Source organism: Talpa europaea (genome assembly GCF_964194135.1).
Source record: "Talpa europaea genome assembly, chromosome: X".
In the NCBI taxonomy this organism is placed as follows: domain Eukaryota; kingdom Metazoa; phylum Chordata; class Mammalia; order Eulipotyphla; family Talpidae; genus Talpa; species Talpa europaea.
The window spans coordinates 2,754,881-2,771,970 of NC_140081.1; the positions used below are offsets into that span (position 1 = coordinate 2,754,881).

Here is a 17,090-nt window from a genome sequence, read left to right on the forward strand (position 1 = left end):
GGGTGCCAGCACAGCCCAGCAGGGCAGGGACGCCGAGAGCCCTGCAGGGCCGAGCACACCCCCAGTGACTCCAGGGGAAAACTGGCTGCCCCCAACATAAAGAATGAACTATTGACCAATAGTTACTTATTATCAACTTACCGAGTAATTATTAACTGGCCATAAGGGGGGGAAGAGAACGCTAAAGAATGCAGGAAGAGCAGGTGTAAGGAGTAACCCCAGCAGGTCCAGGAAGGAAGACATTTGCAGCCACACCTCTCCCCCCTCGGAGGCCATGGGATGGGCTGCAGCTCACGGACAGTGGAGAAATTCACTGTGTGTCCGAGACCAGTTGCCCCCTCCCTCTTCTCTCCCCAGCCCCAGCCCCGGAGCAACTGCAGGGTCCAGCAGCTAGCAGGCTGCAGCAGGAGCCGACCCGGCAGCTGTCTGCCAGGCCAACAGAACCCCCTAGGTAGCCACACGAGCCACGGCTTCTGAAGCTCGCCAGGAGGCCACCTGCACAGTGCCATTGGGGCTGGCCAGAAGCCAGCCAGGTTCTCTCGGGAAGCTGCCCACCCAACCGCAGGGCGAGCGCCACTGTTGCACTTGACTGCAGCTGGCGCTGGGCAGACGGGAAAGCCAGCTGCAGACGGGGACAGCCCCTTCTCCGGCGGTGGCCCTCCAGCGCCCTCTACTGGCGATGCCTGCCAGGTGCCGCCCGCCAAGGAGCGGCGTTCCCCGGGTCCCGCTCCAGGGTCCCGGGTGGGGCAGCCAAGGTCCGGCTGCCAGTGAGAGGCCATGACGGGTGCTAACTGGGGTAGTGTTGGAGCAGGCTGTTTGCAAATCTTTCTCCTTCCAGGTCGTAACTTCTTCAGCGCACAGTTTCCAAGTTGCTCCCTCCAGAGTTTCCATCCGGAAACTGCCTTGCAGAGCTTGGCTGGGGTGCTCTGGGGTGCAGTGTGGATGGGGTGATTAGCACTTTGCAAAGTCCTGAGGCCCTGGCCCTCCACCTTACCTGCAGAGGGGCACACACGTGGGACTTGCCCTGCTCGTGGCAGGTGGGAACACTCCTGTTTGGTGCCTGCCCACCTGCTCTGGACTCTGGCCTACCGGCCTGACTCTGGAGGCAAACTCCAGTCTCCCCCCAAGCAGCGTCCCGGGTCTAGACTTCTGGGTGCTGGTTTCCTCCTCCACAGCCTCCCTCTCTCTCCCACATCTGCCTTTCTTTGTTCTGGGGCCTCGTGCCACCCAGCCGTCGTCGGGGAGGGACGGAAGGAGTGTGCTAAGAGGACCCTTGGGAAAAGACATCTTATTGGTCTGGGTGCAGAGTATACACGGTGGCTTCTGGCTTATGTCGTTAGGCCTTCCTCTGTTGGCTCTCCTATCATTTTCCTTTTAATATTTTGAGGAAGGGGTTTTCCTTGCATAATTAAGACTTTGCTTTGAGGTTGGCCTGCAGACATTGCCCTTGGTACACAATTCTTAACATATGCACCACAGATCGAAAAATAGCATGTGGCCACGGGGGTGCTTCTCTGCACAGCTATCCTAGTGACTTTTGGAATCAGAATTTCCTTTGGAAGATGTCCAGTGTCTAAGTCTTCAAGTGTGGATGAGCTGTTACCTCCAGGTCCCTCCTACGCACAACCCAGTATCCTCAGCGCTCCCCAGTCTGCGCGAAGGTGAGGTTCCTTGTGGCGTGGGAACCGAGTGGTTTGGGAAACAGTCCCCTCTGGAGCAGCCGGGTTCTAGGAGCTGCTGTTTTCTTTGAGACAGTTCTGTTTAAAAACATGGAAATAGCGGTGATCTCATCTGCTGAAGACATTAAATACACAACTATGACTCCAAATTTCTAATTATTTTTATTTATTTATGCATACAAGAACTGGGGTGTAGGCTGGAGGTGCAGGGGGGTGGGTGAGAGGATTCCCCAGAGACAGAGTGGGGAGCAGAATAGGCGGACTGACTGAAATATGCTGCTGAGGGGAGCAGCGAGGAGACAGGAGAGGTCTGCTGCACCACCAGGGAGGCCCCTCCAAATTTCTATTTAGTAGCCTTTGTATCATCGGGTATAAAAACCAACCAGGACAGAGCCCTGCCCCACCGCTCACGTTCAGGGGATGCTGGGGCAGCCAGAGCCTCCTGGGATCATTGTCTCACTCCTCTCTGTTTGCAGCAAAAATAGAAGCAGTCAGCAGACGAGCTCACCCATTGAGAAAAGCAGTTTTACTTGAAAATGAGATGGGCGGGGGGCAGGGGGGCGCTGCCTGCAAAATGTTTCTGGGACTCCTGCAAGACTCATGTGTCCTCAGTAGTTGGTGAAATCTCCATCTGGGGGTACAAGAAGGGGCGATGGGGCCCTTCAATCAGACGAGCTTGTGTCAACTGGAGACCCAGCCTCCTCCTCCTGCAGTGTCCAGCTGTCCTGGGGCGGGGGGGGGGGCGGGGCGGGGTCCTGCCCTCTGTGTTGTGCAGAGAATGGACCTTCCTGAGTTCCTTGCTCAGCCCCGTGTTTGCTTTGTCTGGACCATCCTGTCCCACTGCTGCTTGCTTCCTTCCTCCCTCGCAGGGCCGGGTTTAGCGGACACCTGCAGGCCCCTTGCAGGCTCTCCGCCCTCACTGGCTGGCATCTGGAGGGCGCCACAGGGGGCTGAGGGCCTCCTCCGTGCTGAGAGCCTCCTCCTGGGGCCTCCTCGCCATGGTCTGCCTCCTCCCGCCCCAGCGTGAGTGGTGACTTAGGTTAAGGCACTCTGTGGAGGCTTCTGTGTCGATGGGCTTCCCGACTCTGCCACCGTTCGACCCTCTCCCGGAATGAGTCGGGCTTTTTTCCTAAAGCTCACGAAGAATGGCGGCGGGAGGGCTTAATGCGGCAGACTCTGGCGGCAGCTCCTCTCAGACTGAGCTCTCTGGAGCCGCCGTGGCGGGCACGCTGCAGGCGTCACCCTTCGAAACGCGACGTTGCTCTTGTGGCCGCTCTGCCTCGGGTCCATTGCTGGCTGCTGTGATTTTCGATTTTCCGCATCGCAGCTCAGCGCCCCAGCACATCCCTCCGGGCCTTGTCACCGCTGCCGGTGGCTGCGGGCCTGGGGTCTTCCTGCAGCTCTGCGGCCCAGCTGCGGGTAGCTCTCGCTGCCCTCTGCTGCCCGGATCTGCTTCCCTTGCCCTTCTGTTCTGAGGCGGAGGGAGGTCAGCTTGTGTTCCTGCAAGGTGATCCTTCCAGAATTATTCGCTTGAATAAGAAAGCCACTCCCTGCGCCTGGACCCGCCTGCTCTGGGCTCTCGGCCTTCAGGACTTGGGCCAGATTCTCATTCCAGGTCAGGATCCTCCATCCCACCTCTCTGCCCTCATCTTCAAACACTCCCCAGCCAGAGAGCTGCACCCGCCAGGCTGACATTCCTCAGCCACTGCTTCCTGCCTCTGCGCCTGTCTTTAGCCGAGACCCCAGTTTGGAATGTGCTCCCGTCTGGCGGTCGTGAAGTCTTTTTATCTCTGCCCCCGAGTCGGGGTGACCAGCACCCACACACCCCAGTACACTGCGTGTCTGCAGAGGGACCTTTGTGAGTTGGCGCGAGCTGGCCTGAGAAATGCCCAGCACCTCACACCGCCTGCCCCGTGCAGCCACAGAGCGCAGGCCTCGGCACGCACCGGACAAGGGGCATCGTCTGGAGCCCCATCTCAGCCCCGCAGGTGTGGGACACGGCTCACTGGGGGGCCTGGCGGGCACGTCTGTGGGTGCAGTAGTGCCAGCTTCAGGGATTTTGGCACCACGTCAGTCCTGATGAGTCCTGCCTGTCAGAGCCACCCGGAGGGGTGAAGGTTGCAGAGGGGAGGCTCTCGGGGCTCCTGGCTTCCCTGAGCTGCTTTTGCTTGGCGGGGAAGCCGACAGGGAAATCCCAGCTGCCCTCTCCCGGAAGCCCAAGGGGGCTTGCTGGGAAGTGTGGGGTGCGGGGCGGGGCAGGCGGGTGGCCTGGTAGGCTCCTGCAGGCCCGGGTGACGGAAGAGGGGCCTGAGCGGTGTGTACAAGGCAGAGACCGATGTTACAGGTGGGTGCAGCCGGCCTAGGGCTTGTTCACACAGGAGGTGGTGGAATGGGGTCACGGCTGAGTCAGACCCGGGTGGTGTGTCACCATGACGTGTCACCTCTGACTTCAGAAACTGTCCTGAGTCATCGTGGTTCTGCCAGAAGGTTTTCCTGCCATACTGGAATTCAAAGGCTGCTTTGTAGGGAGGAGGGCACATTCTCACGCTGCGTCCCATGCCTCTTTCCCCGGATGCTGATGAACGCGGCACTTTGATGAGGGTAAATAGAAGAAAAATGTACCCTCCCGCCCTCTCTCTGAGTGTCCCTTTCAGTGGCCTCAGGAGCCCTTGGTCTTGTGACTCCTTCACTACTGTCCACCGCCAGTGCACTTTCATCTTCTAAAGCGGAAACTGTCCCCCGGAAATGCCGACTCGCCAGCCCTGGCTCCCCTCCCTCTGCTCTGTCTCCGGACTAGCCTCTTCCCGGCGCCTCCCGAGTGCGGTCAGAGCATGTGTCTTTCCGTGACTGCTTGTGCCCCTCCGCATAACGTCCTCAGAGCTCAGCCCTGTCATACCCGCGCCGCGTGTCAAGGTTTCCTTCCTCGTCAAGGCCGACTAATAGGCCATTGTCGATACAGGGCCGCTCCCCTGAGCCTGGGTTTCTGAGCTGCTCTGGCCTGGGGTGCATAACTCTTGAAAGACACAACCAATAGAGGGTCTGTCCTTAGACATTTGTGATGATGGCATCACACTTTGTAAATGTGCATTTTTATGAATGTCGCAGTAGCCACTATTAACGTGTAATTAGGTCTGCAGTTGCATGTGCCTCGATTGCCTTGTGTTTCCTGTGCCTTCTAACTCATTCGGTGTGCAAATTGCGTTCTCGGTTCGCACCAGGCTCCCACTGGCAGCGGAGCTGGAATTTGAAAAAATCTGTATTCCTGGAGGTCCGTGTTCCAGCCTCTCCAGCAGATAAATGCATAGCCGTATGTGGGAGGCCTCTGCTGCTCCTCCACTCTGAGTAGATGTTCCAGGGTTACGTAACGTGACGTATGGTTTAAGGCCCAATTACCTACTATGACAGTGCATTGAGGAGGCCCATTTGTTGTCAGTTTGTTTATGCTCCATGGTGGGACTCTGTTCTGGGAGAGGGGGGATTCTGGATGCTGAATTAGGCCAGCCCTAGCCAATTTCAGCCCAAAATTGTTAGGAACTGACTTGTCATGAGCTACTTAATCTTGGAAACGAAACTCTGGCTATTAGACCTTTTGTTAAATGCAGTGGTGGCTGTAAGTAATAGCGTGGCCTTGCAGCTAAGGGGCCTTATCTTGGAGCTGCCAGGAAATGGGGCGAAAGAGCGGACCCCTCCCTCTGGGCTGGGGTGAGGGGGTCTGTATGTGGTCAGAGAGACTTAAGCGGGCGGATCCCTGCCTGTCAAGAAAAGCTACCCAAGTGCAGAGGTCTTGAAAGAAAAGGCCTGTGGCCAGCTGCCGGGCTGTGCGGTGGCCTCTGAGTCCCTGGGCCCAGAGTGGGGGAGAAGCCGAACTGTCCCTTGCTCCGCTCCTCACCGTCCGCTGGGGACCTGTTCTGTCCAGGCGGCCTCCCTCGGGCGCCCTCTGCTGGCCACTCTGGTGAAGGGCACTTTCCCCGGGCCAGCTCCCCAGCAGTGCAAGCTTGGCGGTGGCTCCACATGGCCCAGTGTGTAGTCTGGGCGGGTGGGGCCTATTTACAGCGTTGGGTTGGGGTCAGTTGCTGGAATGCTGAAGCCAGTAGTTGACCGATCGCCTCCTAGTTCTGTTGGGAGGGTCTCTTGGTGTTTGTGGCCTGCACTGGCAGTGAGAAGTAGCTTTATTAACCGAAGAGTTCGCGTGTCCTTGGATGCAGGCGGAGCTTAGGGAAGCTCCGGCGGTGTGAGTGGCTCAACACCAGCTCTCTGGCCTTACAGGAGGTGCATCTGGGGGCCTGTGCTGACCTTGGGAAGTGCTTCCTAGGTAAGCTTTGGCCTGCCCTCGAGGGGCTGGAAATGCCCCAGTCCCGCCGATGTGCTCAGAACCATCCGTTTTCTCACTTGATTCCCAGGCAGTTTGTAAAGATAGCAGCTCTTTGGTGTAAAGCAGGGCCTGGCAAACCTCTTTTGGGAGAAGCCAAGTAGTAAATGTTTTTGGCTCTTTTCTGGGCCAAGCTGCTGGCTTCTCTCCCGAAGCAGTATATAAACAAATGGGGTGTGGTTGTGGTCCCGTAAGATTTTATTTACCGAAGAAAGAACAGAGCAGCTGGCTGGAGTCGGCTCCTGGGCCACGCTTGGCTCAGCATGTACCGAACACAGCCTGGGTGGATGGACGGGCTCGGGGATTCATCTGGGGCTCTTGGGGCTCAGTGGAACGATCAGTGCATAGGAAAACCGAGGGCATAAGGGTCCGGATTTCTCAGGATAAAACCGTACAATAGACGACACGCAAGCTTTTAAGGAGTCATTCACGTGTGCTTGGCCCCAAGCAGCGACTGTCCTGATATTCATACCATGTCAGACTCTATTAGGACAATTACCAAGGAAACAGATGCTGGCAAGTGGCAGGGGTCTTCCAGGCTGGCGGTGGGGCGCTGAACATGGTGGCTGCTTTCGAGAAGGCCACCCGGTCCTCCAGGTACTTTCTGTGGTGACCACACCACCCAGTGCTGCCAGGAACACTCCCACGGGAAGTGCAGGCTCACCCAGAACCGGTGCAATGGTGCCCACAGCGCCGTCACACACAGTTGCCAAAAAGGCAACTCAAATGTCCATGGACTGATGAGTGGAGAGGCAGATGTGGCCCTGGCCCCCCACGTTGTCAGCTGCTGAGAGGAAGCGCCTCGATACCAGCCGTGAGACCCTTAGTACCCAACTGTGTGTATACACAGTGTCCAGGACAGTGAGGCCTCGACAGAGCAGACTGCACTGCCCCGGGCTAGGTGGTGGTGGTGGTGGGGGGGTGGTCTCCTCAGTGTTCTGAAGTCCATGGGCACAGAGCTCTGAAAAATAAGGGAAAAGTCATTTATGTGGGTGAATGGTGTGGAAGTGGAGTTATATCTCAATAAAACTGTTTTGTTAATCTTGTCTCTAGCTATTTGTTTATTTAAAGATTTATTTATTTATGCATGCACAAGCTTGGGGTGCAGGCCAGAGGTGTGGGGGGTGAGAGGATTCCCCGAGACAGAGTGGGGAGCAGAACAGGCGGATCTACTGAAATACACTGCTGAGGGGAGCAGCGGGTGAGTCAGGAGAGGTCTGCTGTGCCATGTGGGTAGCTCCCTGGCCGGGGATGGAACTCGTGCTACAGTGGCTGCTGATAGCTTCACAGTGCTGAGATTCAACCCCTTGTGCCACCACAGAGGCCCTCTAGCTAATTATTTTTGTCTGAGAGGTCATTAGGAAATCAAACGGCCCTTCATCCTGGTTTGCATGGAGGAGACCCAGCAAACGAATTGGTGTGTTTGACTCCCTGTCTCTAGAGTGTTCCCCAGTGGTGCTTTCCGTTCTCTGGGTGAGAGGAGGCCCCCAGGCCGTGGGGTGTGTCCCTGTCCCCTGCCCAGGAAGGGCCTAGGTGGCGCCTCCCACTCCCGGGTGACCCTGGTGGTCGGTCCCGGGTGCAGGCCCGCAGGGGGTACTGGGACTGCGTTCCCACAGCGGGAGGCTCACGGGCCGTGCATCTGTGTTGCAGATTGAAGAAGGAAGCAAAGCTGCGGCCGTGGACAAGTTACTGGCGGGAGACGAGATTGTGGGCATCAACGACGTCGGTCTCTCGGGATTCAGACAAGAGGCCATTTGCCTGGTGAAGGGGTCCCATAAGACCCTGAAGTTGGTGGTGAAAAGGTAAGACCCGGGCCCAGCGCTGTCATGCTGGGGAGCCGGGTGGCTGTGCCTCTGGCTTAGCAGATGCCCCGAGGAAAGGTGACACACCTGAAGCCGGTCACTTGCGGCTTTGTCCTGATAGGGCAGGGATGCCCTCCCACTTGGGGATGTGCTATCTGGGCGCTCGGCCGCGTTGAAGAGGCGCTCTGGCGGGGGGAGCTGCGTCTCCGAGATGCTGCAGAATGTGCTGTCCCATCACGGTGCTGGGCTCTGGGCATCTGGTTGGCTGGCTAGAGAGGCCGACGACCAAGAAGGGCTTGTCATTCGAATGCTCAAGAGAAAATGTGTGGTGACTATCCTGCCGTAGGGGTTTTCTGCTTGTCCTCGCCCTTTCGGGCTTTGCAAGTCCAGACCGCAGAGCCAGTCATGCTGCGAGGATGCCGCCGCCACCCGATCGCTGAGCCCAGCCCTGGGCGGCCTGGTGTTGCCGGCGGTTTGGCCGGAGCCAAGTTACCGATGGGGTCGCTCTGTGTCACTTCCGGCGTCAAGTCCAGCCTCAAGTCCTTTTGTGACTCTAATCACAGCCCCTGAGCCGCGCGCGGGAGCGGATTAACACTGCGGCGGGGATGCAGGGTTGGCCCGGGTGTGAGGTTACACGTTGGAAGAAAGGCGCTTCCCAGACCCCTGACAGCTCTCCATGGTGCCGGGAGCAAGGTCTTCGCAACATGCAGTGGCGTCTGGGTGTCCCTGCGTCCCCGTGGTTTCGACACTGAGCCGGTTCCCCCTCTGCTGCCCCAGAACTCCGTGTGCAGCTCCATGTTGCTCGGATGGATCAGCACCAGCCGTGGAGCTGCCAGAGGCCGGGGCGGCCAGGACACGGCAGGTCTTGGCCCTCGCCCTCCTCCCGAGAGCCCTCCCCTGGTGGAGACCGTGCTCCCCTGCGCGCGGCCCCCCCGAGCAGGCGCCAGGCATGCTGAGAGCTGCCTCTGCAGGGGCCCAGGGCCTCATTCGGGCTCTGGGGCAAAAGTTCCTTGAGCATTTTGGATACCGTGGGTTTTGGTACTGTGTTTATTTTTTTGGTTAAAACAGTAGACCCAGAAGTTGACATGGGACAGACACCGAGTTGTCTGGACTATTTCTGGTTTTGATATGTAATAGATCATCAGTTGAGCATCAGTTTTATCAATTGATAGTTGTTTATATTGTAGGTGCTCACGCGAAGTCCAGGTTACATACATCACTTCAGCTGGGGATTACATTTTTTTCTCTCGATAGGAAAATTATTGTTGGATCAGGAGGAAGTGTTTTATTTTGGAAACAGTGACTTGGGTTCAGGTTTTGACCTGGCTTCGCAGCGCGAGCAGATGGCTCTCTGCTGTGAGGCTGCCCGGTGGCACAGGGAGAGAGCGGCCCAAAGTTGCCAGTTTGTTTCCACGGCAGGGTGTGCCAGTGATGCGGTGACATTTACTTGGAGAGCCCTGATGGCTGCCTTGACACTAGACTTGCAGCGGAGGTGACTTTTTTTTTAATACAAGCACTGGATATAGTCAGAAGCGCGGGAGGGTGAGAGAATTCACCAGAATCAGAGCGGGGAGCAGAGCAGGCAGAAGGAACGAAGCACACTGCTGAGGGGAGCAGCGGGCGGCAGGAGAGGTCTGCACGCCATGCGGGACCCTCCTCTGGTGGCCGGGGAGCAGCCGGGGATCAAACTGGTGCTGCAGAGGCTGCGGGCAGCTTCGCAACCCGGCGCTCAACCGCTGCGCCACCGGGGAGGCCCGGAGGTGACATTTGCGTGCCAGTTGGGGTTTCCAGAGGAACCGTGAATACTGAGTAATGGGTTGACCCTGGACTGACAGCTCTTTGGGGGTTTGGGTGGGCACACGATCATTTCATGGTTCTCCGTGTGTGGGAAGGAGCTACAGACGTTCCCATTGACATTCCAGCTTCCCTCTGGGGAGAGTTACTTAATGAAACAGCTTCTGGGTACCTCCATATTGCACCCACCTACCGTGCACCCATAGGATGCCCTAGGGGCGACTGTTGGCAAATTTCCCTGCTTTGTGTTCAGGTTTTACAGCAGAGGTTTGTCCCGTGTATGACAGAGACCGGCGATTTCTTTGCCATGCCCTGACCTCAAGTTACTTTCGCTGGTTAGTTTCCCTAAGCGTGCTGCATCTTCTGTGAGCCCAAGTCCCTGTTTCCGGAGAAATGCCTTTGCTCTTTGAGTACCCGTGGGCCTAGGGATACTGAGACGGCGCACAGGCCCCAGGAGGGGGATCTGAGGGCAGTTGGGGGACTGGCAGTGGGTCCCGGGCAGGTTCTGGATGGCCCAGAAGCAATCTCACGCATGTGTTTTATTTTCAAGCCGTTTTCCGAGGTTCCATCGCATTGTAACGTGAGCAGCTCCCAGGCGTGCGCCTGGCAAGTGAGCTTGGAATTTGAGATGACTATGGCACCCACAGGCAGCCCATCGGGTGTGCCTACACACCGAGCCCCTTGCTCTTCTGGAGCGCCAGCCTGGGGGGTCGACCCCTCCCCTGGAGAGGGGTGTGTCTCCCTCAGCCCACCCATGCTGCCCCGCACACAGGGACCCTGGTCTTCCAGGCGGCTCTGCAGGCGGCTCTCCTTGTTCTGCACCGGAGCCAGCCTCCCTGCCTTGCCACTGGGCCTCTGGAACGGCAATCCCGCGGCCCCTTCAGCTGGCAGCCTGGCCTCGGGGCTGGAGACCACCCCCTCCCTGTTCCCTGCCCTGAAAGGGCTTCCTTCCTGGGACTTCTTGGGACTCTGCAGGTCCAGGCTGGGCCCTCGAGTGGCTGCAGCAGACGGGTGAGGATGGGTGGGTGAGGGGGTGCTGCGACTCATGCACCGGCTCACTCGGGCGCCTTGGCAGGCAGGCGTGGTCTCGCCACCTCCCGAGTGCAGCCACCTGTGCTCTCTTTTGCACCATGTCCTGGCACCTCCTGTGGCTTGTCTGTGTAACCCGGAGGGGGGCTCTGGTGTGGGAAGAAACACCAGGATCTGGGTGGCCAGGATCTTGGCCCTGCCCTTGTCCCCTGTTCTAGCCTGGGTTAGGGGAGGCCTGAGCCCAAGGGCCGCGCTGAGTGCGCGTGGAGGCTGGGTGGCACCAGAGCGCCCCCGACCGGTCCTGCAGCGCCGCACAGTACAGTGCTTGGTGGCCAGTGGCTGAATGGCCCCCTCCCTGGCTCACACCCCGGTGCTTCGGGCCGCGAGAGGGGCTGCTGCTAAGCAGACACCAGCGAGCCTCCTTTGACCCCACATCTGTCACGCCTCACGAGGCCACTCGAGCTCCTGCTGTCCCCAGTGGCCAGTCCCCCAGGGTGCACTTGTAGACAAGACGTGCTCACTGTGCTTTCGTTTATTCCTTATTACGCCTCATTCCCAATTAGTGTCGTCTCTGTTGATTTGTTCTTAAAACGGAGACCCGTGTCTGGCGCTCTGTTAAGGAGGGACGGCCTCGCTCCTTCCTGGGGCGCTGCGCTCTGCGAAAGCCCCGTTCCTCCGGCTGGGCGAGACTCCTGGCGTTTCTGTCTCCAGACCTGCTCCTGCTCGTGCCTCTGGTTTGCATCGGGGTCATTGCCTTCCTTTGCCAGTGAGCTGTCATGGGTGAGAGCGGCTGTGGGGAGCCTGGACAGGAAAAGCCGCCTGAAGGCGACATTCACGCCACAGGAACTCCCTGAGGAGGGTTTGAGGAAGTCTGTGAGCAGAGTCTTGCCTGGTCGACCCCCGACGTCTGCGCGGGAGGATCGGGAGGATCGTTAATGGCAGGGACAGGGAGGTCCACGCCTTTCCTTCCCAGCCCTCTGGCGTTTCCAAGTCGGTTACCTGCGTCATCAGAAGGTGGTGTAGTAAATGTCTTTAGGGTCTTTCATCCATGTGCTTTGCGAAATAGTCTTTCTTGATTTTGCCCCCTTCGTCCAGCCCCCAAGGCGGTCTGCTTGATTGGGCGGGAAGGTGTCCCAGCGAGGCCCCTTCTGCCCTAAGCAGAGAGGAGAGGGGTGCGTGGGTGGAGGGCCTCATGGGGGTTCTGTAGGGCTGGTTGTTTGTACCTTGTGGCACCTGGACAGGTGTGAGCGAGACACGAGTAGGCCGCAGGGGACGGCAGGGACTGTGGGAGGGAGCCGGAGTGTCTGCACCTTCAGAGGCCTGCCCCGGGGCAGGGATGACTGGCCTGTCGGTCTGGACATCCGAATGAGGGCGACCTGGAGAGCCCCCCCTGTCTCATTTGGTGGCTACACAGCATGGTGACTTAGTCAAGCAAGTAAATAACCAGGGGATTCCCCTGCAGCCTGGGACCCTGCCCAGCTGGGAGCTCCCTGAGCATTTCTCCAGTCCAGAGCCTGCCCCCACCCCACGCAGGCCCGGGCCTGTGCAGAGTGGGGCCGACACAGAAGGCTGCAGCGTCTCCCTGGGAGGGGCAAGGTGGGCCAACTTGGGATACACTTGAAGGCCAGGGGCTGGTTCATGTTTTTGCAGCTGTGCTCCTCTCTGTGTGGGGTTATGTTCCCGCTGACAAAGGGCACCTGAGGGTGACGCCCGAGGCCCGTGGTTTGTCCCTGTGTGAGCCCTGAGTCTCCTGTCCTTCTCTTCCAGGAGGAACGAGCTGAGCTGGAGGCCGCACTCCTGGCACGCGGCCAAGTTCTGCGACGGCCACCCTGAGGCAGCGCTGGCACCCTTCTCCGCTGGGGGTGGCGGGCCCTCCTGGCGTCACCACACCAGGTAGGCCTGCCTCGGGCTGGGGAGGAGACCGTGGCACCCTCAGGCCCTCGACGCCCCCCTACTTTCAGAGCCCCTGTTGATGTGAGGAGGACCAGCCCACAGCACTCCTGGGGACCCGGCTTCAGAGTGGGGGGTGCTGGGAACCAAGGACTCCAGCCCCTGGGCGGGGTGGACACGTGGGCTTTCTCGTTTATGTTACTCAAGTGACAACTCAGGGGTCAGGGCCAGGCCGGTTTGGGGGTTCTGGGGCGGGTCCAGCTCTTGGTGCTGCCGTTGCCCACGGTGCCCACTGGCTCCGCTGGGAGCTGCTGTCCACTTGCCAGCCTGCAGTCCACGCTGTCGCGTCGGGAGGGCTGGAGTTGGACGGCTGGCGACAGCCCCGACCAGTCGCTCAGCTCGGTGGCCAGTGCCCTCATAGCATGTGAGGAGGGGGACAGGAACCGCGTCCAGCGCGGCTGTCGTGTGTGTGTGTGTGTGTGTGTGTGTGTGTGTGTGAGTGTGCAACATGTATCTGTGTGTGTGCTTGTGTACCTGTGGGTGTGTTTACATGCTTGGGTGTGTGTGTTTAGAACTAAAAAGCCGTTTTTGGCTGTTAGTGAACCCTGGTCTGTTGCTCAGTCATCACACTTCTGTGACGTGAGGGAAACACGTCTCGATATGACGCCACCTATTTAAAGCCACCTGACACTGTGGCTTTTGGAGCCCAGGCTGGTTTGAGAAGCCACTTGGGCCTTTGGTTTCCTTGTGGAAGTGGCCGTGGGGCAGGCCCCCCGGGCGGGTCCCTGAGCAGAGAAACGGGAGCTGCCGCCTCTGCGTGGCGTCTCTGTGCTGTCCGTACCTGCCTGGACTTGGGCCTGCTGGGAAGGGCCCTGGGGGTCGGTGTGAGGAGGAGAGGGAGGATGGTGGGGGCACAGGTGCCTGGTGCTCACGGGAGTGGGGTGAGACCCGAGGGTCAGCTCCTCCTGCAGCTCACACTCCCGTCCTCGCCCGCCACATGCTGCCCTCCCCATGCTGTTATCCCCCAGGCGCCAGGGTCTCCAGGTGTGTGGTCTGTGCTTTCGGAGAAGCTGAATGTTCCAGCTGCCTGGAGCTCTGCCACCACCGGATGGACGGCTCCCGCCATGCCCGCCGGTCCCCCAGGCCGTCACAGCCTTGCTGTGTGGTGGCTGCGGCACCGGCGTGCGCAGTGACACCATGACAGCCGTGCGTGTGTGAGGTGGCCCCGGCACAGTGTGGGCTGTGCGCTCTCGCACCTCCTGGCCGCCATTCCCTCCAGCACCGGGTGCTGCCCGTCTTGCTGGGTCAGACCCACCGCCTCCTCGCAGACCCCGTGCTGGTTCTGAGCTGCTTCAGGGGGCAGTGAGCCGAGGAAGGAGCTGCGGCCGCTGCCTGCGGCGCTCGAGAGCAGCCGGCGCTGTGACCGAGTGGCCCGGCCATGTCCGTCCATGACCATGTTTGCATTTTACACCATTTTCGTGGGTCATGGAACATTTTTAGAATCACTCCCGCCCATCTTTAAAAATCTAAAACGACTGATCCGGCGGCAGTTTCCAGCCGCCGCACTAAGCCTGCGAGGGTGCGGGCAGGGCACTGCGGCCACCCGTGGCGTGGAGCTGCAAAGGGAGGCCCTGCCGCCATTGGGGTGACTGTGAAAGGCACCATGAGCTTAGAGCTCGTCCTCTCCAAGCCGAGCTCGGGGGAGGGAGCACCTTCGGGCATGGGGGTGCTGCCCTGGAGGGGTCCTGCTGCCTCTCTGGCTTTGCCCCTAAAGTGACCCGTGGCCTGTGTTCTTTTCCTTGTGCCAGCTCCTCCTCGCACGACCTGTCGGGCGCCTGGGAGCCGTCGAGCCTGCAGCGCAGCTCTGACCACTTCAGCTCCCTGGGGAGCGTGGACAGCCTGGACCCTCCTTCCCAGCCCTCCGGGCGCCTCTCGGCCGCCAAGTCCAACAGCAGCATTGACCACCTGGGCGGCCCGAGCAAGCGGGACTCGGCGTACGGCTCCTTCTCCACCAGCTCGGGCACCCCCGACCTCACCCTGCCCAAGGCCGACGCCTCCTCCACGGAGAACCTCCTCTACAAGGTCGGCCTGTGGGAAGCCTCCAAGCCGGGCGGCCGACAGTGCCCGGCCGGCGACGCTCCGGGCCCCGAGGAGAAGCTCGGCCACTTCCCTCCCAGGGTCCCCAGTGACCGCAGCCGAAGCCCGAGGCCCGAGGGCGCTCTTGAGCCCAGGCCGGCCAGCTCTGCCAGGTCCAGTTTCGGGCCGGTCTGGTATGTGCCCGAGAAGAGAAAAGCCCCTTCCTCCCCGCCCCCACCTCCGCCCCCGCTCCGCAGCGACAGCTTCGCCGCCACCAAGGGCCATGAGAAGCCCCAGGGCCCCCCGTCGTCTGAGGTGCCAGGCGCCCAGCCCTTCCCGGCCCCGACCCGGGCCCCATCCCACGGCGACTGGAGAGCAGAGTCGGCCGAAGCTCAGCGGAGGCGCGACGCGAGAGGGGCCATAGGCCCAGGCTGGGGCCTGGACGCGCCGCTGGATGGCGGGTGGCCGTCCTCCGAGCAGGATGCGGGCGGCCTCCCAGGAGCCCCCGGCCGACTGCAGGCCTCTGCGTCCAGCACGGATGTGCGCTGCCCGCCGCCCTACGCGCGCCAGCCCCTGCGCCGGTGCGGCCGCGACAGCCCCTTCCTTCCCGAGGGGCCCCGGGAGCAGCCGCCCGGCGCCTTTGCTGGGGGCCTGCAGGAGCGCCCCGCCGACCACCCCCAGGACAGTGGCCTTGCCCAGGACAGGTGGCCCAGGACTGCCGACCAGAGGGAGGACGGTGGCGGTGGACAGAAGCGCCACCTGTGCACGCCCAGCGGACCGTGCCGCGCACAGACAGGGCCGCCCCCAGAGGAGCCCCGGCTCTGGGACCTGGTGCGGGGTGCCCACGAGGTCCCTGCGGCGCAGCCAACGGGGCCGAAGTCCCGGTGCCGCCTGCTGCAGCACGAGGTTCCCCCAGGCACCCAGGAGTGGGCAAGGGCCTGCCCGTCAGACAGAGCGGCAGAGGGCCCATCTGCGGGGGCCGGAGACCCGCAGGGCGCCAGCTGCCCAGACCAAGCCGACCGGAAGATGGTCATGGACAGCGTCAGGGGGTTGGATGGGGAAAGCGGCTGGATCTCTCCACAGAAGACCCCCATGTTGCACTGCCTAGCCCAGGAGGGGGCATGCCGGGCGCAGAACGGCCACCCCAGTGGCACAGAGAGGCCTCCGCCGTTTGACAGCCAGGCGGGCAAGGCCATACGCAGGAGTGACCGCTTCGCCACCACCCTGCGGACCGAGATCCAGCTGCTGCGGGCCAGGCTGCAGAAGGGCACGAGCACCGCTGCGCTGCCCGCGGCCACAGCCCAGGCAGGAGAGGAGGCCGGCGGCTGGAGGGCCCAGCGGGGCGGCGCCCCCCCAGAAGGGTCTTTCCCCGGCACCTACAAAGACCACCTGAAGGAGGCCCAAGCTCGGGTTCTGAGGGCCACGTCCTTCCAGCGCCGGGACCTGGACCCCAGCCCAGCCGACCACTGTCTGGGGGCAGCGGAACCTGGGGCCGGGGTGCTCAGCACCCCTTCCTTGTTCTCCGCGGGGGCTCCCGACCCTGGCCCCCGCTTCTGGGAGGCAGGCCTGACCAAGCCACCCTCCTCTTCTGGGGGGTGCGGGCCACACCTTCCCCGCGTCGGAGGCCGCAAGCGCTTTACCACGGCACAGAAGCTGAAATCCTACTCTGAGCCTGAGAAGATGAACGAGGTGGGGGTCACGGCACACTACCGCCCCCACCCTGTGGCCGCCGAGGACGCCGTGGGCACGTTTGCCGACAGATGGAAATTTTTTGAGGAGACCAGCAGACCCGCTCCCCAGCAGGCTGGGCAGAGACCGGCTGTGTGCAGAGGCCTGAGGGAGGGCCCGGGAAGGCCGCAGACAGCCAGGCCCGCCTGTGAGGGCTCCGAGCCGTGGCTCCAGCCGAGGGGCCGCACCACCTCCTTTGGGGAAAATGCCAGTGGGCCCAGAAAGGCAGGCACAGTGGGGGAATCGGACCCACCGCAGAGACTCGGGACCTTTGCTGAGTATCAAGCCTCTTGGAGGGAGCCAAGGATGGCTCTGGAAGCCAGGGGTTCTGGGAGGTACCACTCGGCGGATGACATCCTGGACCCCGGTCTGGAGCAGCACCAGAGGCCGCAGTATGTCCACGAAAGGTCCCGGTCGTCTCCATCCAAAGAGCTCTATACACAGGTAAGCAGCTCGGCAGCGCCCTAGGGCCCACGGAGGACTCTGCGCCCAGCGTGGGGTCACTAAGTCCCACCGGGCAGTTAGAGCCCTGGTGTCAGCGTGCGTGAAGGCCCCCAGGGACATAGCCCGGTCATCCCTGCCCCTGCCGAGCCTTCGCGCTGGGCGTGAGCTCCCGGCCTCCTCGCAGCGACGTCACTTGGCTGGTTTGTCCCCATGTTAGTACCAAGCAGAGAACTTGGGGAAACTCGAAAATGTAAGTCCTCCTCTGAGGTGGAAAGGGGT

The 17,090-nt window shown here is 61.0% G+C and overlaps 1 protein-coding gene across 1 annotated transcript in view; it reads left to right on the forward strand.

The window, feature by feature from the left end:
- SHROOM2 (shroom family member 2) overlaps positions 1-17,090 on the forward strand; it is a gene marked incomplete at both ends in the record, with an annotated part of 76,815 nt that overhangs the window by 34,362 nt on the left and 25,363 nt on the right. Inside the window, 3 exons of the mRNA XM_084258179.1 lie at positions 7,699-7,850; positions 12,441-12,566; positions 14,372-16,811. Coding sequence (XP_084114305.1) covers positions 7,699-7,850; positions 12,441-12,566; positions 14,372-16,811 — 2,718 coding nt within the window. The remainder of the gene's footprint in view (positions 1-7,698; positions 7,851-12,440; positions 12,567-14,371; positions 16,812-17,090) is intronic.